This window comes from Hippopotamus amphibius, chromosome 7 (assembly GCF_030028045.1).
Source record: "Hippopotamus amphibius kiboko isolate mHipAmp2 chromosome 7, mHipAmp2.hap2, whole genome shotgun sequence".
Lineage (NCBI taxonomy): Eukaryota > Metazoa > Chordata > Mammalia > Artiodactyla > Hippopotamidae > Hippopotamus > Hippopotamus amphibius.
In genome coordinates, this window is record NC_080192.1 from 82,088,711 (window position 1) to 82,113,574 (window position 24,864).

Sequence of the window (24,864 nt, forward strand, 5' to 3'; positions counted from 1 at the left end):
AGTGTCAATTTTATTGCCAAAAGGCTAAATGAATGACCCTAGACCCAGAGTTACAATTGGTCTCCCTAATATAATTGAATTTATACCCCCAAATTATAGGCCCCTAATTCCAGGGGCAGAACCTGGTCCAGCACACTTACTGTGTGGAGAGAACAGGCCCTAAAGGAGCAGTACTGGGCCTTTAGGAGCTGCCGCCAGCCCATTTAGAGTTCAGAAAGGGACTAGGGTCAAAGGCCACAGGCTTTTCACCTGACACTGTTCAACAGAGATGAAAATGCATAGTCTTTGTGTTTTTCCTTTTAGTTGGGGGAGGGGTGAGTGTAGGAAAATACTGTGTAGGGGCTTATGCAGGTTGGGGGCAGTACTGCTCCCAAGAGGTGAAGGACCTTTGGAAACGCGTAGGGGTGATATTTGTCACAAGCATTGGGGATATTCCTGGCATAGACTTTGGGAAAGGGCCAAGAATGATAAGTGATCTGCTGTATAGGGGAAGTTGCCTACAGGGGAGCCTCACATTCAGAACACCAAAAGCATCACCATTTCGAAACAGGCATTGAAGAGAACATATTTGGAAAAATGTAGTTTAAAAACCTCTCCCAGGTTCTAAGAAACATTCAAAGAGCTTATGCAAATATCCCGGTGTCACCGTGGATGGAATGTAGGTCCTGCCCTTTTCAGCCTTCTGTGTGGACATCTGCCCACCACCTGGGGGCTGGGAGGATGCTCCAGGGAGCCCTCTACAAGCACTCATGCAGGGACTCCTCCTGTTTCCTTTAAAATAGAGAGAGAAGGGTTATTTTTGGTAGCATACTGATGTTTGAGGTAGACACTTGAAAACTGTTAATAACTAGTTTAACAGTTACAAATTTTTTTCTTTTGGGGAATGTATATGTGGTGATTTTATTATCCCTAGGTTCAATCCCTGCCTCAGGAAGATACCACATGCTGTGGAGCAACTAAGCCCGTGTGCCACAACTATTGAGCCTGTGTTCTAGAGCCCGTGAGCCACAACTATTGAGCCCATATGCCACAACTGCTGAAGCCCATGTGCCTAGAGCCTATGCTCCGCAGCAAGAGAAGCCACCACAATGAGGAGCCCACACACTACAATGAAGAGTAGCCCCCACTAGCCGCAACTAGAAAAAGCCCATGTGCAGCAACAAAGACCCAACACAGCCAATAAATTAATTAATTAATTAAAAGAAAAAAGATTATGAAGTGAGATAATGTGTGTGAAACTCTTGGTTTGTTATCTGGCATGTGGTAAGCACTTACTATTAGTCATAACATAAACTGGTTTTTATAACAGTTGTTAATTAACCTTTGTGTGTATTTTCAGAGAGCGATTGTTTACCTTTTTCCCAGTGGTTTGTTTGAGAAGCGAGCCCGGCCAATAATGAAGGTAGTTATCTTTGTTAACATTTTTACAAATTTCACTTAGGTTTATATGTTACAGCAATTACCTAATGCATTTTTAATTTATTTTACAGCATCCTGAAGAGATTTTTCCAAAACAAAGAGGTAAGTTTGTTCAAGAATAAAATAGATAGTTCTTTCTTTCCTTCTGCTGTATTATGAATCGGCAGTCACTCAGGCATATGGAGATGCACTCCCATGTCATGGTAGTTGTGAAGTAGGTCAGGAATACTTTATAACTAATAATGAATGACTGGAGTTTACAAACTGTTTCTTTTTAATTAAATAATATTAAAATTAGATCAGGTTAGAGTTTATGCTTGTACTAATGTCAGTTTATTTGCATTCTAATATGCCTTTTTAAAGAAGCGCTGGGTACATATCTGCTGGAGACAAATTCAACTCTTTTTAATAATGAAAATTTAAAATTTTTCTTGTGAGCATATTTTCACTGACTATAGATCCCCCCCGCCCCGGACTTTTATAACTTTATTGATGTGATTCCATTGTCTCTTGTGTTGCATTGTTTCTGATGAGCAGTTAGCCATCATTCTTATCTGGCCTCCTGTTTTCTCTGATTTCTTTTAAGATTTTCTCTTTGTCTTTTAAATATGTAAACTAAAATCTTGAAAACGTAGGACAAGCTTTAAGGTCACCAGGAAATAACATATTTGCTATTTTCTAATTTACATTAGAAGCTTCTTGGATAAGCTTGGGGGGTGGGGGGGGAGTTGTCAGTTACTTTAAAATGTGTTAAAGCTAGAAATCATTTCTTTAAAACACTCAAAATATAAATTGTATTCATCAGTCTTTTGCTGTAATCCTCCAGGGTTTTCTTTGAGGATGTACCTATTCCTCCTTGTTTCTTCTACATGCCTACACCACTGATGCATCATCAGAGGTTTTTAGTTATGATTTCCTTACAGTGGAGCAAAGAACATAAACTTCCTGAGAAATCTGAGTGCAGAGTATTTTTATATTTCTACAGATTTTCCCCCAACCACACTGAAGTTGAGCAAACTTTTTTTTTTAGTAACTTGCCTCTGAATCTTTCTAAAGCATTCACCTTAGTTTTGACAGAAGCAGCAACTATCTTTTCTGTTTTCACCCATGTTTCATCTGTTTATGGAATACTTAATTCATCTAATTATACAAATAAGTACAACTGTAATAAACAGGTTTGGGAATAAACACAATTGACTCTTAGTAAGTGTATAACTCAGCAGCGAAAATATGTGGATATATTGGAGAGTAGCCTGCTGGCCATAGATGCTCAGCTTGCAGGCAGCATTAGTCAGGGTGTTTCAGAGCTGAAAAATAGATTGGTGAGAGAGCAGATGTTTTTATTAAAAATGTATTTGTTTTGCATTGATGTTTTTGCTAAGTCTTATCTTTCTTTGTTCAAAGCTAGGCATTCTGTCATTCTTCCCTTCTTCACTCTTTACATGATAACTTTTATTTTGAATCTTGTTATAAGTATTTTGAATCTTTTAATAAATATATTCTGTCATTTATATTTTCTGAATTCTTAGATGTGGTTGATAATAGACTATGACATCGATTTAATTAATAGCTTCTGGGAAAATAATAAATGAAGGCTATGTTAAAAGTGCACATCAAATTTAAAGATGTAGCTCAGTTTTCTAAAAATAAAACTGTATGCACAAGGCACAGTAACTTACACTTAGTGGCTTTTCTGTAAATGTTCGTAGTGATAGTGCTTTTTACCCCGTTTTTTTTTAGTGTTTTTTCCATTTTTCAACCTCTCAGGCTCCTCATGTATGCCTCTTCCTCTCTGTTCTGTGTATCTCTGCTAGTTGCAGCTCTTCTTGTATGTCTGCCTCTCTGAGAATGGTTCTTTCTTTCAGATCATACTAGCTTCTTAGTATTAGGAAGTTATTACTACTATCAGCTAGAATGTAACAACTGAAATGTCCCTGTGTCCTTACAAAATGCCAGTGTTATTTTGGAAATATGTTAGTGTTGGTAGGTTTTCTTACATTTCAGTTAAGTATATTTAATTGTGTTTAAACAGTATACCTTTAGAATCAGCAAAGTACTTTTTGCCGTCTACCTACCAATTTTGCTGCATTTCGTAAATAGGACAAATTGAATTTTTATGTTAAAAAATATAAGTGAATTTTAGATTTGAATAGATTATGGCACTTGTAATGTGCTACCACTTCCTTATTAAAAGATGGAAGCTTCCAGATTGAGTTAACATAAAAATCCTGCTCTGTTGTTTAAAACAAGTGATAAAAATATTGGGGAAAACAAAGATATTTACCTGGTTGATGACAGAAGTAAGGAGTAGCACCTAATACCAGACAAAATGGAATTCAGGGAGGTTGGGGAATGGGTCAGTGAGACAAGAATGTTAATTTATATTGATAAAACCTAATATCCATTAAGTGGATTTGACAGCCATGAACCTTTTTGCACCAAGCATTTAGCATTGAAAGGTTTAAAGCAAAAGCTGTTAACTAAGGTTGTAAAGAATTTGAATAACACAGCATGATTTTATAGTTACAGATACAAGTACAAAGAATACATTTTCTCTGCAGATACCAATGGAATATTAATAGAAGTATGATGCAATAGGTTGTAGAGAAAACCTAACAAATTATAAAAATAGAAATTATACATATTAGATTTTTTGAATTAAAATGGATAGAACCGTAAAACTTTGGGGTTAAAGAGAAATCAAAATTGAGATTATAGACTATTTAGAAGTATATGACAGTTCATATTAAACGCTATGGCATACAGACAGTGTTTTATGCAGAGGCAAACATATATTTATTAGACATTAAGAAAGACTAGAAATAAATGAACTGTTCAGTGTTGAGTTCAAGAAGGCAGAAAAAGAATGAAATGGATAAACGAAGTAAAGATTTTTAAAAGAAGGGGTAGGGCAAATAAAACCGACTAACTCTTTGAAAAAGCCGGTGACATTGATCAAATTCTAGCAAGGCTGGTCAATGGAAAAAGAAAACATAAGATGGCCAGCATTAATAATTTTATATAATATTCAGAGGATATTTAAAAGTGTAAGATTGTTATGGGTAATTTGATTCTAATTAATTTGGAAAATATCCTAAATAATACAGTAACTTGTATTTATTGAAACTTGGAGCAGGCCAGGCCCAGTTCTCAGTGGTTTGCATGCATTGACTCATAATTTTCACAACAGTTTTAGTAAGTAGATACTGTTGTTTCCCCATTTTTCAGATGTGTGAGGTGCACTTATCTAGGGCACACAGCTGGGAAGTGGCTGAGGCAGAGGCCATAGGTGGGCCCAGGGAGCTGTCAATCCAGAGTGTTGCTCAGACTCCACTCACACACTTTAAAGAGAAACAGAATAACCAAAATTTCCTTAATTAGGCAATGCTGGTTAGACTAAAAGCTGGAGAAGTCAGTGGTACTCAGAGACCTAACCAACGTGGCACATGGCCCAGAAAGTTTTGTGGGTGAGGTTTGTCATACCTTGAAAAAGTTTGTAACTTTTATACTGTGTAAGTTGCTGCAGAGAAGAAAAAAAGGTAGCATAAGCTTCTAAATTCACCTTAAAAGCTCACACGATGATCAAATCTGGATACAAGTCACATAAAAAAGAAACCTATACTATTCTTACTAAATTAAATGATAGCAAACCAAATACAGCATTGTATTAAGAGACTAGGATTCTCCCACCCCCACCAGGAATATAAGGATGGTTTAACATTAGGAATTTTTTAATGTAATCCTGTGTTAACTGATTGAAGGAAAAAATATTTCCAAAGATGAATAAAAAGTCATTTAACAAAATTCAGCATTTATTTTTTTTGGTAAAAACTCTTAAAATAGAAATAGAAATTTTCTTGGTTTGAGAAAGACTATCATGAGAAACAAACATATCAGATTAAAAAACATATCATTGGATCCCTTTACACGAAGCTCAGGAATAAGACAAGTATGCTTACACTTGCCTGTGGTATTCATTATTGTTTTGAGAGTCTTAACCAGTATGATTAAAAAAGGCAAAGAAATTAGAAATAAATCACTTAATATGCCCACTTAAAAAATGCAAAACTGTAAACTACAAACTATGTAAGAATTAAAGTAGAATATCATTATTTAGCTATCTGAATACTGGAAACATTCAAACTATGAATTATTCTGAAATTTTTAAAAATGATACTCCTCTATAAAAACATGCCAGAGCATAGACGAAGCTGAAATGATAGTCATGCAGAGATTCTATGAGCCTACCACCAGCTGATAACAACATGGTGGCCAAGTCCACAAACCAGTATGGCATGGAGTGTACTGATGACCTACATAACATGATGGTGGTCTCAGTAACAAACAAATTGTGATCTTTCTCTGCCTTTATGGATAAGAACCATTTTAAAAACATTGAATTCCAACTATACAAATATATACCTACATACATGTATACATATGTGTGGTTTGGTTTGGTTTTGTTTTTAACATTTTATTACTCCTCTTTGTTCTGGTCTTAGATCTACAATAGCTTATTAAATGCTGTCCATAACTCCTTTTGCTAAGGTTTCCCTGGTCATCTCTTGGTTGAATAGAGTCCATTTTCTAGTAGATTCTTCAAAAAGGGCTCATACATATAAATTCCCTGGGTTCTTATGTTTTTAAAATTGGGTTTTTTATAGCCTTGATAGTTGAAGGACAGCTTGGCTGGAGGGGAAAATCTTTGGTTCATGCTTTCTTTTGAGTTCCTTGAAAATGTTGCTTCATTGTTGCTTTGCCTTGTCTGTAGTTTTTGAGAAGTTTCATACTAGTCTAGTTATCTTTCCTGCTGGATTCTATATCTAAAGCTGTCTAGTAGCTTTATGAAAATATGGCATTGAGTTGATTGTTGAGAGTTATATTACAGTGGTGGCAATGAGCTCTTTCAGTGGGTAGGGTCAAGTCCTTACATCCAGAAATAGTTTTTTTTTTAACAGTTATAAATATTAGTTCTGTTCCACTTTGGTTTTTGTTCTTTGGGACTCCAACTATATAAATGTTTTTCCTTCCTTGATTGTCTTCTAAATCAGTCACCATCGCTCTGACTCTTAGCTTCTTTATCTCATTTTCTTTTTTTTTTTGGTTGTTTCCCTTTTTTTAAAATGTCTTTTATTATGTTTTTAGTCTGTTGTTTTTTGGGTTACTTGTAAGTTTGTCTACATTTCTGATTCTTTTAACTTTTTCTATTTCTCCCCCAAATTTAATCAAGTTGTTTCATTTCTTTGAGTTTTTTGTCCATTAGGTTCTCAGTTTTGAACTTTTGACTCCAAGTGCTCTCCAAAAACTCCAAATAGTTGTTTGAGGATATTTAATTCAGTTTGGAGTGTTGCATTTCCGTTTCCTTCTGTTCTGCCATTGGTTTTGGTGAGGATGAATTTTCATCAGTGGAACATTTGAATTCTCATTTTCTGTTTTAAATTTGTGGCAACCTTAAAAAAATATTGGTGGAAACATGCTTCTGCATTTCTGTCAACAGAAATCTCGTATTTCTTGATCCACTTAATGGAATATAAAAAAGTAGATTGTATCCAGACGATGACAGAGTTGGGTCAAGACTTAAAAGTACATTATGATTTTGGAATTAAGAGATTGAAACTCTAGAATAGAATCAAAGTGGCAGGTTGAAAGGTAATCATACAACTATCAATTTTCTTAAATAACAGCTAATATTACGCCTTTAAGTCACAGAGAAGACAAAGATCAATAAACTATTTCAAAACCTAAAACTTCTCCCTGAAAAAAAGATATGGCAATTTTAAAAAATAAGCAGTGGACTGGAGAAAATTTGAAGTATGACAGAGGTCTAATATCTAGGATAAATTACTCTTATAATTAACAAGGAAAACAACCTCATAGGGAAAAGGGCAAAAGGCAAAAAAGGTAATTCATAAATCAAGAAAATAAAAGTAGCCAGTAAACATAGGAAAATATCAGATCAGAAATAATGTCTGTCAAATAAGGATAAGAGATCATTATCACTCATCAGATTGGATATTGCAAATAGCGTGTGTTGTGTCCTCATGCGGGAGGAGGGATGAGGGAGCTCTCTGGGGTTCTTTTTATGGGGCCACTAATCCTCTTCATGAGAGCTATACCCTCATGATTTCATCACCTCCCAAAGGCCCCACATATAAATACCAATGCATTGGGAATTAGGTTCCATCATATGAATTGGAGGGGGGTGGGAGTGGAGGACACAAACCTTCAGTCTAAAACAAGTGTGTAGTGTAAATACAGCTTAATGCCATTTGTATTTTTAAAAAACATGTGAACAAGCCTCTGTATTTCAATAGCTATACATATGTAAATGCACTGAAAAAGTCCAGAACAATAAATGCTAACCTTGCCTCTGGTGAGGGAATTCTAATATTTAATCTTTATAAGAAGAGTAGGCAAAAGCAGTGCTTAGAGGCAAATTTATAGCATTAAATGCATATATTAGAAAAGAAGAAAAATCTAAAATCAATCATCTAAGGTTCCATCTTAGGAAGTAGAAAAAGAAGAGCAAATTAAACCCAGAGTAAGCAGAAGAAACAATAAAAGAGCAGAAATCAATGAAACTTAAAAAAAGGAAATTTAGGGAAAAAAATCAACAAAACCAAAAGCTGATTCTTTGAGAAGACAGTAAAATTGATAATCCTCTAACTAGGCTAACTGAAAAAAGGAGAGAGGCCACAATTACTAATATCAGAAATGAAAGGGGAACAGTGATCCAGATCCCATGGGCACTAAAAGGATAATCAAGGAATATTATTGTATGAACAACTCTGTGCCCACAAATTTGATAACCTAGATGAAATGGACCAATTCATTGAAAGATGGTCTGCAAGAATTTACACAAGAAGTAGACGATGTGAATAGGCCTCTACCTATAAAAGAAACTGAATCAATAATTAATAACCTAGAAAACTTGGGTTTGGCCATAGCTTTTTCAATACAACACCAAGAGGCATGATCCATGAAAGCGTTGATAAGTTGGATTTCATTAAAATTTAAGTTTTCTGCTCTGTGAAAGGCGTGGTCAAGGGAATGAAAAGACAAGCCACAGGATGGTAGAAAAATATTTGGGAAAGACATGTCTGGTAAAGGACTGTTACCCGAAATATACAAAAAACTCTTAAAACTGAACAAGAGAACAACCATTTGATTTAAAAATAAGCCAAAGACCTTAACAGACACATTACCAGAGAACATATGCAGATGGAAAATAAGCATTTGAAAAGATGCTCCATGGAAATACAAGTTAAAGCAACAATGAGATACCACTACACACCCTGTTACAATGGCCAAAATCCAGAACACTGACAGCAGCAAATGCTGGTGAGGATGTGGAGTGTATTATATAAAGTTGATTTTATAGAAAACAGATAACTAAGGGGACAATATCAAGAGCAGCAGAAACTAAAACACAAATAAAACTCCAAAAGTATGTAAGGGATTTATATAGAAAACTGTAAAACTTAATCATCATCATAAGTGTTAATCTGAATAGCTGGAAAAAAGATTTTGCATTCGTGTAAGGAAAGATAATACTGCAGAGTTGCTACTTTAAAAATTATTAATAAATTTAATTCCAAAGTCCTCGTAGGACTTTTGGAAAAAACTTGCAGAGTTTATTTTGGAAGAGTAAATGTACAAGAAGCATCAAGAAATTTTTTTTTTAATAAATTTATTTATTTATTTTATTGGCTGTGCTGGGTGTTTTTTTGCTGTGCAGGGGTTTTCTTTTTAGTTGTGGTGAGTGGGGACCACTCTTCTTTGTGGTGCGCAGCCTCCTCATTGCCGTGGCTTCTCTTGTTGCAGAGCACAGGCTCTAGGCACGTGGGCTTCAGTAGTTGCAGCACGTGGGCTCAGTAGTTGTAGCTCATGGGCTCTAAAGCACAGGCTCAATAGTTGTGGCGCACAGGCTTAGTTACTCCACGGCATGTGGGATCTTCCCGGAGCAGGAATCGAACCCGTGTCCCCTGCATTGGCAGGCGGATTCTTAACCACTGTGCCACCTAAGAAGCCCAAGAAAGTTTTAAAAGAAGAGTAATGAAGGAAGTTACCTGACCAAGTACCAAAATGCAGCAAAAAACTGATTTTAATTCAATGGTGGTAATGGTACAAACAGACAGACTAGTGGACCAGATTATTCACAATCAGCATATGTTTGTTTATGCCATACTTTGAGAATTCTAAAACAGTTTTTCAAATTTTAACATTTTTACCAAACAGGATTCATTTTATAATTAATGTAAACTATAGTGCATATGATTAGCTTTTTTCTTTCTCTTGTATGATACATGATGGAGCATCTTAAAATCTGTGACGTCTTAGATTGAATGAAATTATATATACACACATATACACACACACACACAAATACACATTATGAAATTATGTGCACACACATATTATACTCACACACGGAACGAGACCCAAGTCAAAAATCCCTCCAAGCTTTTCAGTAGAATCTTCTCTACAACCATGATATTTGTCTTTCTTGAACGCTTCTACTTTCACAATATAGTGAACACTGCATAGTAAAGTTATAAATACTGGAAAATATACAAGATTTCATGAAGTCCTTGAAAGTGGTGTTGGAGAAACATTTAATTCATCATTAAGCCATTGACAAATAAGAGTCTGTTTTTATTTTTCAAGCCAAGCTCCTTATCTGTACATTTTTCACCATTTATTATGAAATTTTGACCTTCATTTTAAGTGTATTCACTTAAAGTGTTCTGTGTGTAATCCAGTTACCCCAGAAGAGGAAGATACCCTACATATTGTACGGTGATATTTTAAAAGAAGAGTGTATCATTCAAAAAACTAATGAAATAATTTCTCTTTGTTGGGCAAAATAATGCATACTCGGATTTCCGCCTCACAGAGATAAATTCCAGATTGATTAAATTTCTGATCACAAAAATATACAAAAATTCCGGAAGAAAATATAGGGAAATAGTTTTTAGAAAGCCCCGTCTTAAACCAGGTTTTCTCAATGGGGGTGATGTTGCCCCCAAGGGGGTGTAAATTGGCTCAGAGGAGGTGAAAAAATCTTAGCTATTACAATGTTTGTGGCCCTCCAAAGGGCCACAGTATATATCAGCAGATACGCAGCGTATCTGCGGTATTAAGATTTCATGGGGAGGCAAGCAATTAAGGAGAAAGTGTCTAAAAAGGTTCCTTAGTAGGAATGATAATGAAAAAACAGCTGAGAAGCACTGCCATAGAGGAAAAGTGACTGCGTCTAGTGTACACATACACTTTAAACTTCTTAATTATGAGAGACACCACAACAGAATTAAAAGGCAAGTGACAGACTGGGAGAAGAGAGTTTACATCACATGTAATAGAGGAGTGTAACGTTCGTGTTTGGAGTTCTTGCAGATTGCTAACAGAGACACAGCTCAGTACAAATATGGGAAGAGGACATGGTGCTAGTGTTTGCTTTATTTACTGCAGCAGCTCCACTTCTCAGTTTGTTTGGTGTTTATTAGATGTGAACGGCCATCTGTATTTCAAAAGGAATTACACATAACATCTTTGTGGGGCCCCTTCTGTTTCAGACGTTTTAAACTCTCGGAGGTATGTCAGCACAGAGTTGAAACAAATAATGTGGCACGGAAAAATCCATTTGTTTTTTTCTTTGTTATATTATGCCTGTCTCTAATTTCCTAACTGTATTACATAATTGGCTTTATCAGTTTTCCATTTTAAGAATATGGGAGTGTATTGTATTTAAAGCCAAACATAAACTTTTTTGTTCTAGCAAGATTACTTTGGTATTTTGTGTGTTTATTTAAAACAAATTATAGAAATTCTCATGGTGAAATATTCAGGGATATTTTATCAGATATAAACGTTGCTTTGTATTAACGGATATGAAATATTAAATAGCCTAAATGTTTACATGTTAAACCTGCCAAGCTAAATTCTGAATATTAATGCTTTCTTGTTATTTTAAAAGTTAGAATTAAAAATGTGTCTTATTGCAGAATTATAAATTGCAATTACAAGCTGTTTGGTCTCTGTGTATGTTTTTATTTTTGTTTTTATTTGTTTTCATTTGGTTTTTACTAGCAATCCAGTGGGGAGAAGATGGCCGCCCATTTCATTTTCTCTTTTATACTGGCAAACAGTCATATTATTCATTAATGCATGTAAGTATATTACATTTATGGTAAATAATATGAACTGTAAGCTTAGTAACTAACGGTACCAGAGATTTCTCTCAGCTTCAGAATTTACCTAGTGTATTTCATAATGGACAAAAAATAAGACTTCTAGAGGCAAGACAGTATGTTGAGAGGCTTTATATTTTATTAATTCATTTTTGCTAAAGGTAAACATTAGAGAATTTGTGTCAGAATGGTTTGTCCTTAAAATGCTTTTACTTCCAAACTGAGGTCATATTGCAAGAGCGATGCTCAACTCAGTGTCAGTGCGTGGGTGTGCGGCAAGGCAGGACCTGGGTCAGGAAAGGGGCCGTCAGGCTGATGGGGCACTGACCTTGGAGGAAAGGCAGATCCTCTCTACTTTTTAGTTATTCATATACGATTTTTGCTTTTCATAGGCCAGTGCAGTGTATGAGTCTAGAATTGGGGCTCAAAAGACCTAGGAAGTGATTTTACTACATGTTGCCTTCCAACTGCGTTTGCGTGTACTGAGAACAGGTCTTATTTTCTTTCAGAGCCGTAAGTGGTTGATGGTGCGCAATTGGGGAGTTCCCTCCAGTTACTGTGACAAAGGCTGGATGCTAATACCCAGTTTTAAGCAACAGAACCCACTTTATTTTTAGAATATGGTGTCAAGTTTTGTTTTATTCATATGTGATTTTTACAAGTTACAGAAATAGTCCCTGGGCCTCCCCATCCACAGCCAGCTCTCGGGTGGCTTGGTTCACATGCACACACGTACTCTGCTCTGTCAGGCTGGCTGGTGTGTGTTTGTGCTCCGCACACCCAAAGGACAAAATCCCCACTTGTCAGGTACATTTATTTCTTGGGGAAAAAAAAGAACCTTCTTTTCACTTTTTCTTGACCTTGGGCAAATGAGCTTCTTGCCCTGGCAGAAGTGAAATGGATGGTGGATGCAGAGAGTGTCTTTGCTGAGTAATGGAGCTGGGCTCCGGCTCTCCGCCCGCCCGCCCGGGCTCTGTGCACAGCCCACGGCTGCCCGGGGACCCCTGCTGCTCATTTAAATAGGTATGTCAAATCTGCCTCCCGACGCCGCTGGTTTGATCTGTGGTAATATTTGTGAAGGTTCCATATGGACTCGAGCCCCCTGCAGTGCTAAGAAATAATGTACAACGCTTCATGGTGCAGACGCAAATTTCCCCTGAAAAGGGATGCAGCGCTGCGTTTTAGCTGTCGGAGGGGATGATGGAGCTGGTGCGCTAGGCCTGTCAACTTGTTACACGGATGGGTTGCACGCAGCGAAGCTGTGGAAAATCTGTGCCTTTTAACTTTTCTACTTAATCACGGTTGTAGCATTGCCTTTAGACTGTATGCTACATTAATTCTCTTCCTGCCTTCTGCCTTTCATCCCAAGTTTCACGGAAAAAAGTAAAGCATGCGGGTCTTGTAGAGGAGCCTTATCAAACAGCTGTCATCTGACAAGCCATTTGCATTTGTTTTGGCTGAAACCGAGCAACCCAAGGGCAAGATATTTTGTTGCATTCCATCATAATGAAGAAATTACACTTTATATGAGAGGCCTAACTTTATTTTTAGTTTATGTGTTTTAAAAGGAGTTGCTCCAGAAACTGGTTGGCCTCTCAGTGGATAAAATACTATCCCACTTTCGACGAAAATGTCAAATTACATCCAGTTTATGAACAGTCCTTTTTGCATCATATAGTTGCGTTGTATTTAGGAGAGTTCTTTAGGCTTCTATGTTTTAGTTAAATTCAGTGATTTGGGTCTGTCAATTTGTTGCATATTTTGACCCCCAAACACTGTGGGTTTGGTATTTGTTTTATCATTCATCAGAACAGTTTTAAAGATGTGAATTACAGATATTTTGGTTTAACTTAAGCATATTAATTAAAATAATTACTAAAACCTTGTGTTTTCAAAAATGCATCTTATGGAATTTTAAAGTAATTGTATGTATGGAAAAAAGGATAAATGTTTTCCTAAATATATACCAATCACTTGAGGCTCCCGTACAGCAGATGTTATTAATCACAGCTGTGGTCACTGCCTGGCTGATGCAGGCCAGCATCATGCTAGGTGCTGTTTGTTACTCTGAAATTATAGTATGTGACTCAATAGTCACCATTCAGCTCACAAGAGTGGTTTTGTAGTGAATCAGATATCGCATGTAAAATAAGACAACAGAACCTGAAACCGCACCACATGTTGGCTCCTTCCTTTGTTCTGCCCCCTCTTGGTGGGGGGAGGGGTCCGTTCCATACTGTGGGAGGGTGACACCCCCCCTCCCCCCCCCCCCCCCCCGGTGCCATCCCACCGCAGTAAGAGAATTGGCCCCTCAAAGACTGTGGCAGGTGGGCAGGAAGTGAATCATCATTGTTACCATTTCTTTTTGTCGATGTAATTTCTTCCCATGTGACAGGGTGAAAGACACTAAGCCACACTGTTTTTCCCATATCCTGGACCAGCTGTGATCATGTGAGCCGTGGCTGTCATCGGCCAGCCTCTTTGGCAGAAAAGCACAGCTCTCAAGCATGTGTGCGGTTCTACCAAGAGGTCTTTGTCATGTCCATTAACCATTTTATCTTCTGTAGTAACGTCAAAGCTGCCTTTTAATATGTAGTCACTGCTTGCATGTTAAAGTTGTATTTTACGTTATAGCAGCAAATAAAAGGTGGGCCTGATGCAGCCTTCAGCTAGGGATGATGTGTGGTGCTTTAGTGGGCACTGTTTCCAGTTGGTCCTTAGTTAGTCCATCCAGCTTTTTTGTGGAGAAGTGGGGAGATTTTTGAGGGAAAAGGAGGATGAGAAGAAAGAGGCAGTTCATTGTTCCTGCCCAGAAATGAAGCTGATAGGAAAGTACAAGGTGAAGGAGAATTTGCTGATCCAGGGGGTCTCAGACTTTATGACTGTGTTACATTCTAAGGGTTCATTGGCAGGTTGGCTGGAACTCCTACCTTCTGGTGGGCACAACCATACACCTGCCTTCAGATTCCTGGGAAAGTCAATGAAAACCATTTATTTTACAAAATAGTGAATAGGATGTACATATGTAATGAATGAAGTGTGAAAGAGTACTAACAAGTAAATTCATAAACAGTGAAAGGTTTAAGTAAGAAGAAATAAGAGCCATTACGGAGTTTCTCCGAGGATCGTTGAGGACTCGGGGGGCTCCGTGCTGGATGGCCCTGTTTATATAACCATCTTTCTTACCCCAAATGGCTGACTTTCCATCTCCTTAATAGCCACATAACCACTGGAACTTGTGTACTTCTCAGACATGATTTAGAGTTTCAGCGTAGGGTTTCAGGAGCAGAATAAAGAGAGAGAGAGTAAAGGGAGTTTCCTGAAACAACTGAGCACAAATGCAAAGGAAAGGAAGACCATTTAGAGGATGTGTGTCTGCAGCGGAGCGGGTGCTGTACCAGGGAAGTCTGAGTCCTGGGACGGGGGGAGAGGAAACCTCCCTGCGGGGCTAAGGGACAGACCATCAGCTGTGCCTGTGGTCCCAGCTGCCTGCAGCGCCCCTGCCTGCCACAGCTGGAGCTGCCAGGCTGCGGGGTGGGCGGGGCAGGCAGAGGGGCTGCATTCATGAACAGGGCAGGCACAACCTGGGCAGTGCTGGTGGACGTTGTGCAGGTCCTTTCATCGTAAGACAAATGCCAGTTCCCGTTCACTCATCCTATCAATACATTTGTTTCTGAATATCTTGAAACTCACTCACTAAAAGTGAGTTGAAAATTGTTTAAAACTCTTTGTGGGAGGTGATTCTTTGACTCTGAAGTGGGAATCCTTTTGTAAAATATGATTCGTTAAGACAGGGCATGGCTATACTGTGGCCTTTCCCAAAGTGCTTTCTGATGACCCGGTGGGTTATAAAAGCTTCAGGGAAGGGTCTCTGAAATTCAGCTCATTTGGGAACACTGTATTGTATACAGTCCTGGGAAACTCTAATAAGGAGACACAGCGTGATAAGAGCTGGGTGACACCTTCAATAAAGAAACACTGCTGCTCAAACATTTTGGATCACGGAACCCTTTCTACCCAGAACACCTTTTAACATCACATGAAACCGGAGCTTGGGAAAGGCCATCTAAAACATTGAAAACGCTGTAAGTTGTCAAATACATGAAGCATGTATTGAAATTTTACATCAGCTCCCCCTACCCCAATCTTTAAGATAAGCTTCTGCATCTCTAAAAACTGCACCGGGAATTTAGCATCTTACAGAAACCTCATGTATATTTTATGACTATTTTATAGTAAACATTAGAGTATTTTCAGAGTATTTCTATAAATTGAAGGAACTGTATGGCTACAGATGAAATTTTTACTCAAAAGAGTATAAAATGAGAAATAAGTAGGTCATTATATACTGAAACTATTCTGCTAAATTAGGGAGAAAAAGTTTAAAATATGAAAAAAAAATAATTCTAATCCTAATAATGTGTGTATAAACAGGATTCATTTGCCTGGCTTATTCAGAAATTCCCGTTTATTTTAAATGACTTAAGTAACCTGTGTTCACACAGCAGCGTTGGGGAGGGGTGTGAGGCTTCACTACGTGGAGGTTCCAGAGTAATAAGCGAGAGTCATGGGGGCTTAGTGTCACAGGGTTCTTAGCTTAACGTCCTTCTTGTCACCTGGTGGAGAATACTGAAACCTTTTGAAGCAGCGCTCTTTAAAAATGGAATTAAAGTAGTGACCCTTCCCACAGTGAGGTATTGCGAAATAACTACTTTATGACCATATAAAGTGCTGCTTTTTAGAAAGCTACAGACCAGTGCTGATGTGTGTCTGTATGCTGTTTTAAGTCCTTTCTTGACAGCAGGAGTTAATTCAGTAACTAATTCAGCAGCAGCAACTGCTGTTCTAGAAGTGTCTTTAATATACATTGTCCTCATATATGAATATTTACCATTGCGTATCTTGTATGTTCTAAGTGTAACAATTAGGAAAATTAATTTTTTAAAACTGATTCAACTTACTGCCTCTGTTGATTTTAATCACATTACTTCTTTTATAATGGTAACATTGTTTTTATAATATTTGAAGGAACTTTAAGTAGTAAAAATACCGATATATGGTATCTGAGTCACAAGCTCTTTTATGTAATTACTCCTGGGTGTGTACTTTCCCAGAGTGCTTGTCTATATGACCTATATGTGAGGTTATTTCCTTTTTTTATGTTGAATAGCATTACATGAAGTATAACCTGTATAACATATTGTATTTACAAAGTGATAGCCAAGGGTTTACTATAGGAGCTTTAGATATATAGCATGATAAAAACCATGACAAATGAGTTATGTATATTTATTCCAGTTGGTTTTGTATATGCCATTAACCAAAAAATTGAGAAGATTGTTCTTTAGGAAATTTATTTTCTGTGATTTTTTTTTCAACAGACACATATTTTAAGTCACTTACTTTTCTATGTTGAACCAGCACCTAAGATAATACTGTTATTGTATATTTTGTATATCAAAATACAGTTGATTTTTTCTATACCACCCTCCTAAGAAATGTTGTTTACCCTTCCTAAAATTGGAGTTTCTACATGATTAATATAACCAAAACAAATTTTGGAAGACTAAAATCAGATTTTTAGACTAAAAATCATATTGCTTATGCTCTTGGAAGAGTTTAGTTTAAGCATTTCTTTTCTGCACCCTGAGCATCTGGTATTTTCAAATTAGGCACCTTCTAAATTCGACTCATACATTATGGAAATCTGATGACATGAGGGGTGGATAGACTTGCTTTGATTTTATGAAATATTAATCATAGCTGTGATTAATGATTCAGCATTTCACATCTGGGTTATTCCTGTCATATTTGAAAATTATACTATTAAATACAGTATATAAACTTAGTGTAGGTGGGGTCATGCTAATTCTCTAGCGTCCCTTAAAAATTAAGTGGAAATTTAACAATATACCAGAAGCTAGCACTGATAATCTGTGATGTTGACAGTTCCTGGCATATTTTATACCCTCAAGGATTTTTTGATGTAAATTAGTATACCTGTCTTCAGGGAGTTGAAGCTATAGAATGTGCTTTCCAGAGGACTGTTGTCTCTGACTAACCAAGGTAGAATCTCAAGAGTGGTTTTATTATCTAGAAAAGAAAGAAAAATAGAAATGGGGCACCAGTAAAATGGCTTCAGTTGTTTGACTCCTGAATGCCGTACCTCACCCCTGTATCGTTTCCTGGCCATTACTGTAGACCAGGCAGCGTGCTAAGTGCTTTACATGTATTTTCCTATTTAGGGAAGTGTGTGAGGGGCTTACAGAGCCTTATGTAACTTGATGGGTTACAACTGTCAGTCAAAGCATTGCCATGGAGGAACATATTCGACATTTGATGTGTACTCTACATGGCTGGTTTTCTCATATTCCACATTTTTTCTGGTGGTTTTACTTACACTACTTATATACTATTATGGAGCTAAATATAACACTGGAAGGTAGTAGCAGAGTGAAGGGAAGTTTCAAGAAAAATATGAACTTAAAGTAAAAATTACTCAAATGTCACTGGAAAATGATGACAAATTTAGCAGCCCAAACTTTCACTTGAAACTTACCTATGAAGCAAGTCAATTATTTTTGTTTTAATTACCTTGGTAATTCCAGAAAATTAAATATACCCTTACAAGGCAGGTAGAGTAGCGTATTATTATTGCTGGTATTCTCTTGGATGCATATTTTTTAGGTAGATTTGAAAGACACACCATCTCTGACTTAGGACTCTCAGAATCTCAAGGCTCTGGAGCGACCCAGCGTGGAGACTGATGTCATCCTATTACCATAGTCCCCAGCTGGAGCAGGCTGGGGGGTCTGGCCCACCAAGGGGCGGTGCTGGTACACAGTGAGATGCTGTGTGCACACATCTGTCCTCTTCATACAAGTGGGGGAGGACTCATTTTGTGGGTTTTTTTTTTTTTTTGTCCTCTGTGTTACCTGTTCAGAGCACTTGGGAATTGCTTTCTAGAAATAGGTACATAGAAATTTTTCTGATACACTATTCAGTTGGGGTTACAGCTCACTATCTTAGCCTTTACTTATGAATTGCAAGTACCCTAACCACAGTGAAATGCAGCTTACCAATTCTCGGGAGACCAATTCTCAGGAGACAAATCGTAAGATTTTATTTTAAGTTGCGCAGCCATGTGTGCATGGCTCCCATTAGCTGTTGCTTTCTTTAGAGTGGACAGTTTGTTTTGAATCATCAGATACATCCTTCTGCTGTTACAGGTGATGGATTTGTACTTTGAGTATAGTTGTAGAGATAGTTATTCTTAATCTGGACACTAGAATTGAATTAACCTCATTTGTCCGCGTAGTTCCAGTGTTTAGATCCAGACTTCAGTGTGCGTTACTTGGGGGCATCGCATCGTTCAAACAGATCACTGGGCCCCCCTCAAGAGGACCTGAGAATTTACATTCCTGACCCAGTGCTTGGCTTAGATGCTGCTGCGGCTGCTGCTGCTGGGAACTTAGCTTTAGAATCACTGAACTGTTGTTAGTGGTTGTTTTCCTCTGTAGGAGATGCTCAGCCCAGTTTTACTATTTCTAAGTGCTGCTGCTTTCCTTCTTCTTTCCTAAATGATCAATTCTACTACCCTTACCGAAAACAAAACAAAACACAAGTTTCCCAGCTACAGGAAATGAACTTCATCCTTATCTCACCAGGAAGTCCTGGCCCTTGGAGCATAATTTCAGCTTTTCTCACCTATATTTATGAAACTCAGAGGCTCAGTATTTACATCCTTTTTTCCTTTCTCCTTCCCTCCCCTGCCCTCCCCAGAGCAGACTCTTTATCAGCAATGTTTTGATATAATATGGTGCTGTAATCAGCACCCACAAAAGGTCATCCCCAAAACTGGAAATTATTAAGACCGTTTGAAATACGGATAGACATCTAGTTGTGTCTTCTGAGATGAGCTGATGATATTGGACAGTGTTATGATTAAGCAAGAAAAAAATGATGCTTGGACTTCCTAGGTGGCGCAGTGGTTAAGAATCCGCCTGCCAATGCAGGGAACCCAGGTTCGAGCCCTGCTCCAGGAAGATTCCACATGCCACGGAGCAGCTAAGCCTGTGCACCACAACTGTTGAGCCCATGTGCTGCTACTACTGAAGCCCGCTCGCCTAGAGCCCATGCGCTGCAACACGTGAAGCCACAGCAATGAGGAGCCCACGCACCACAATGAAGAGTAGCCCCCGCTCGTCGCAACTAGAGAAAGACCATGTGCAGCAGCAAAGACCCAAAACAACCAATAAATTAATTAATTAATTAAAATTTTAAAAAAATGTTTATATCATCTCTAGCTCATCCTTTGAAAATGTCTGTTCCTTAGGTATAAGCATGGTAGGTTATGTGTAAATTATAAACGAATACACACAGATTGGATGTGAGTCCTTGAGTTTGCTCAGTCAAAAAATTATGAGACAGTTGCATTATTCTGCTTGTTGTAAACCCATTTCCTGGAAAATATATTTCATTGATAACCTTTATTGCCAGATTGTTGTTCTTTTACATGTTCTAACAAAATGGTAAATTTTCTCCTACTTGTGTTATAATTTACAGATGACATACATTCACAGACTTTGTTAGAAAGTGATTTAATAGAAAGAAATCAAATAATGGAAAATAAATGTTAATATAAAACTGTTTAAGATATGAACTACATGGTGAAGACTTAAGTATTATATAAATGTTAAATATTAGGAAAGCTCAGCTGTAAATATAATTTTTATGGTAATTCTCTAAGTATAAAGGCATATTGCTATATAAATTATGATTTTTTAAATTTATTTACTTTATTTATTTACTTATTGGCTGTGTTGGGTCTTTGTTGCTGCGTGTGGGCTTTCTCTAGTTGTGGCGAGTGGGGGCTACTCTTAGTTGTGGTGCATGGGCTTCTCATTGCCGTGACTTCTCTTGTTGTGGAGCACAGGCTGTAGGCACATGGGCTTTCGGCGCACGGGCTTCAGTAGTTGTGGCACACGGGCTCAATAGTTGTGGCTTGCAGGCTCTAGAGCACAGGCTCAGTAGTTGTGGCGCGCGGGCTTAGTTGCTGTGTGGCATGTGGTATCTTCCCGGACGAGGGCTCGAACCCGTGTCCCCTGCATTGGCAGGCGGATTCTTAACCACTGCACCATCAGGGAAGTTCTTTGATTTTTTTTTTAAGCAAAATTTTTGGTTGTGTTTTTGGAACGCTTAAGGAAAACTTTGCTTTTACTAACCTCACTGAGTTGTAAACCTTTTATAGAGTTATTTAAAAAATCAGTTGAAGTTAAGTGTGTTACTAGGTATGATACTAAATTCTCATTGAAATTACTCCACCATTCTTTAGTTTGAAAGAGAAATAGTATTGTTAAAAAGCATTTTCAGTCATACTTGCTGTGCAGCTGTGACTTGAGGAGGGGTGCTTTTGAGATGAGGGGTACTCAAGGGGAGATATAAAGTGGCAGTAATAATGCACCGTCTCTTGGTTTAGCATGTGTTTTATTTGCCTTAGGAAACGTATGGAAAGCTGCTAGATGTAGAAAAACATCAAGACCAGTTGCAAGCCAAAGGTCTGTTTTCAGAAAAAACTAAAACCAAGTAAGTTCTTTTCTGCATTAAAATACATGAAAAAATTAGCTGAAAACATACCAATTATCATTGGTGTTTTAATTTTAGCATTAATCATTAAAATTCCAAATAATAGGTGATTTTTGTTGTTTGGGAGGATGTAAATATTAAGGTTATTATTTTTATATTACTTCATTCCAGTTATATGTATTAAGTGGCACTTAATTACTGTATTTGAATATTATTTCTTTAGAATTTTTGTGTCTATAACTGTACATTTGTGTGCCCATACATATATGCACATACTATATATATACATAGTATTTGAAGGTTTGTGCTTCCATTTAGCAAACAGCGATAGATTAGGTCCATCAACCTAACCAACCAGTTTTAAATTTGGAGCCGGTTATTTACACACTTCTTATGGAGAAGACACAAGTTTTTGAACATATCTAGTTTAGGTTGTAAGTACTACCCCTAGGCTCTTATTTGGATTTCATTGCTATTTTAGTCCACTGACAGGTTAACTGTGTCTGTAACATATCCTCTAAAGTAAATTATTAAAAGCAGACACAATTTTAATTTTTGAGAAATGTGGTGACTTGAATATCAGATGGGTTCCACAGTGCCATGTCTCACTCTGCACATGGAACATTTGCTAGACTGGGTAGCTTTTCTAAAGTAGGCTGAGGAAATGAAATAATATGTCTGAAAGATCATTTACTTGGATGAAATTTTACAGCTATATAATAAAAAAAATGTGTTTCCCAGTCAAGAGTCGCAACTCGTTGTGGAATCTTTTGTGATATATCTCATTGCATGGTTAATTTAAAAGAGAATATAATGTGATATTTTAACAGAGACCCGATTGGCAGCAGATGGCTGATTAAGGAGGAACTGGAAGAAATGTTAGTGGAAAAACTGTCAGATCAAGATGTGAGTAATTAATCTTTTTAATTTAAGGGGACCTGTGCCGTAAGATTGTAGACAATTGCTGGATTTAGGATCCTGATAGTAATGTTCCTCAGAGGCAGGTGTTCCTAAGATGGTTTTCCATTTTAAAACATGTGGAGCTGATTTCTGCCCTGGGAGGGTCAGGAAGGTGGCATGCCTGGTCTGCAGACCCTCCTCTGCAAGTGCACTTGCGTCCTCTGCCCGTCATTCGGGGGAGTCTGGCAGGCGTCAATTTTCACCTCCTCTAGTAAAGCGGGTGCTGATTTTACAAGCTGATGGTAAGTGTAAGGAGCTGTTACAGGTTAAGTGGGAAAGACGTGAAGCACATGGTTACCTTCCTGGCTTACCAAATGCCGGTATCCATACGGCCAGTGCATTTCATCTTGGAATCCGCAAAACCACCTGTATCAGAATCACCTGGAATGCTGATTACAAAACGCAGTTTCCCAAGGTTCAGACCTCACTCAGAATTTCCATGGGTGTCACCTAGGGATCTACATTTCTAGCAGGCTCCCCAAGTGAATGTTACAAGCTATAAAGATGGTGACCCCTGCTTTAGGTCTTAGTCTGATTCTTATTTTGCTAAACATTCTGCTATGTGTCAATATTATCAGAGGAACTTTGATGTTTTAAATATGTTGATGTTCTAAATTTAAATTATCTCTGGAAGATTGGAGTATAGATAAATTTCACAAATTGTTCCAGGAAAGATTTTTTCTTCCATGGCAGTGGCTAACGTTGTTAATACCTCACCACCGTGTAGATTTTAAGTCATATACTTAAATTGCTCTTTTCCTCATGTAACATAGTGAAGAAATTTATGTTCTGAAAAAGTTGCAGTTTGCTTAACTAAGGTGTCAGGCATTTGGTGAGTGGTAGACCTGGAATTAATTTCTGATATCCTAACTGCCAAGTCAGTATCACTACACTTGGATCCAACTGAAAAACCTCTTTTTGCTTCTTCATGGAACACATCATTTCAGTGTTCCCTGTTTTCTGGCTGCTTGATTTTTATAAAACACAGGTTTGTTTGTTGGTTTTCATTTTTAAAACATCCCAAGGACTTTGTTATAGGTGTGCAGCTATGAAGACAAAACAACAAAATATATAGGATCGTGTGTGTGTGTGTGTGTGTGTGTGTGTGTGTGTGTGTGTGTGTAGCAGCTGGATGTTGGAAGAAATCCTGAAGCTGGTAGCTGGTATCAAGATGAGGGAGGCAGGGCTGGTCAGTGATGTCTTGAACTGGGATCCCAGTTCAAGAGCAAGTCTGTGTCACACCTGTGGTTGCCTCCTTGTGGGTTCGAGAGTGTCACAGCACATGCAGGGGAACTGAGGACAGCTGAGGAAGGACAGAGGCCTGTGAATGAAGGGGGTGGAGCTTTACTAGGCCAGGTACCATAGGTGGCTAAGTATTTCACCATTCCTTAGACAATTACCTTCTCTCCTATGGTAACATCACAGGAAGCAGTAAATGAAGCAGCCCTTTTAATCTTACTTGAGAGATTTTTATATATTTCAAATTATTAATGGCAGATTTTCACTATAAAGGTAGTGGTAACAGATGAGTGTGATTTTTAGGGTTGGCAGAAACATAAATGAGGTTATTAAAAACTGGGTTTCACACTCCATGCTAACTAAGGATCTCAAGTATCAGTTGTTTCCTTCTGCATAAACACTTTAGAGTGATTACTCTGGCTTCTAATTTTAAGGGGTTAATACCAAGTTGTTTACTTTCTAATCACATGTTCAAGAACTATTAAAAAAAATGCACCAAGTAGCAAGGATAATTTATTTCAAGAGGTTGCCCTTTAAGTCAAGTGTCTCTTGAATTTTTAAATAGCTTGATTGTTCGGTTTTAAAGGAAATCATAAACATTAAAGTAACACAGCTTGAACAGCTAAAGATATATTTGCCAAATGTATTATGAAATATAATTTAAGAGGTACATTTTCTCAAAATCATACTCTTCCCATTTTACTATATGAAACTTGCTGGAAATTATTTATGAAGCTCCTCTTGATACAGTGCTAATAAAAGAGTAGAAATTACACTTGAAGATCATCTAAGTTTTTTTTGAAAATGAATTTAAGTCTCACTTTCATGTAATCCTGCTACAGAGAAATGGATTTTTCTTTGAATGATAAATCTCTTTGTTTCTCGAAAGAAAAGATTGAGCACTAAAAGTACACAGGGAAAGCGCTGCATATGCACGCTGTTTTAAAAGCAGCATGAAGGTGTGGAAGTGTCATCCTGTCAAAATTCATCAAGAAAGCAACATTGGAAAGATCAAGTATATAAAAATAGAAAAAATTTAGCAAATGCAATTACACTTGCATCTCCTAATGAATTTTTATTGTTTTCAGTACGCACAATTCATTCGGCTCCTGGAAAAGTTATCTGCGTTGCCGTGTGGTGCGGCTAAAGAAGAATTTGTGAGCAAGTTCCGCAGGAGTGTAACCATCCAGTCGAAAAAACAGCTGATTGAGCCTTTACAGTATGATGAGCAGGGGATGGCCTTCAGCACAGGCCAAGGTAACACACCCGTGGAGAGAGAACAAACCGCCCCCCCGGGATTGGGAACTGCCGGGATGTTTATTTGCTCTTGCTATTTGGTGTTCATTTTGTTTATTTTTGCTGCTGCTACATTGGATTTCCGAATTTTAAGGTTCTGTTGATGTTTTTAAAAACTGAACCTTATAATGTCCTGATAAAAAAATGTGGACACATACCTACAGAATCACATTAA

General features: G+C 37.6%; 1 protein-coding gene across 2 annotated transcripts in view; it reads left to right on the plus strand.

The window, feature by feature from the left end:
- MRPS9 (mitochondrial ribosomal protein S9) overlaps positions 1-24,864 on the plus strand; it is a 48,812-nt gene that overhangs the window by 15,101 nt on the left and 8,847 nt on the right. For both annotated transcript variants that reach the window (XR_009054780.1, XM_057742631.1), the window contains exons 3-8: positions 1,340-1,402; positions 1,491-1,521; positions 11,509-11,588; positions 21,109-21,194; positions 22,025-22,100; positions 24,482-24,650. Coding sequence is in view for 1 of the 2 variants with exons in the window: in XM_057742631.1 (XP_057598614.1) it covers positions 1,340-1,402; positions 1,491-1,521; positions 11,509-11,588; positions 21,109-21,194; positions 22,025-22,100; positions 24,482-24,650 (505 nt within the window). In the remaining variant the exon portion in view is untranslated. The remainder of the gene's footprint in view (positions 1-1,339; positions 1,403-1,490; positions 1,522-11,508; positions 11,589-21,108; positions 21,195-22,024; positions 22,101-24,481; positions 24,651-24,864) is intronic.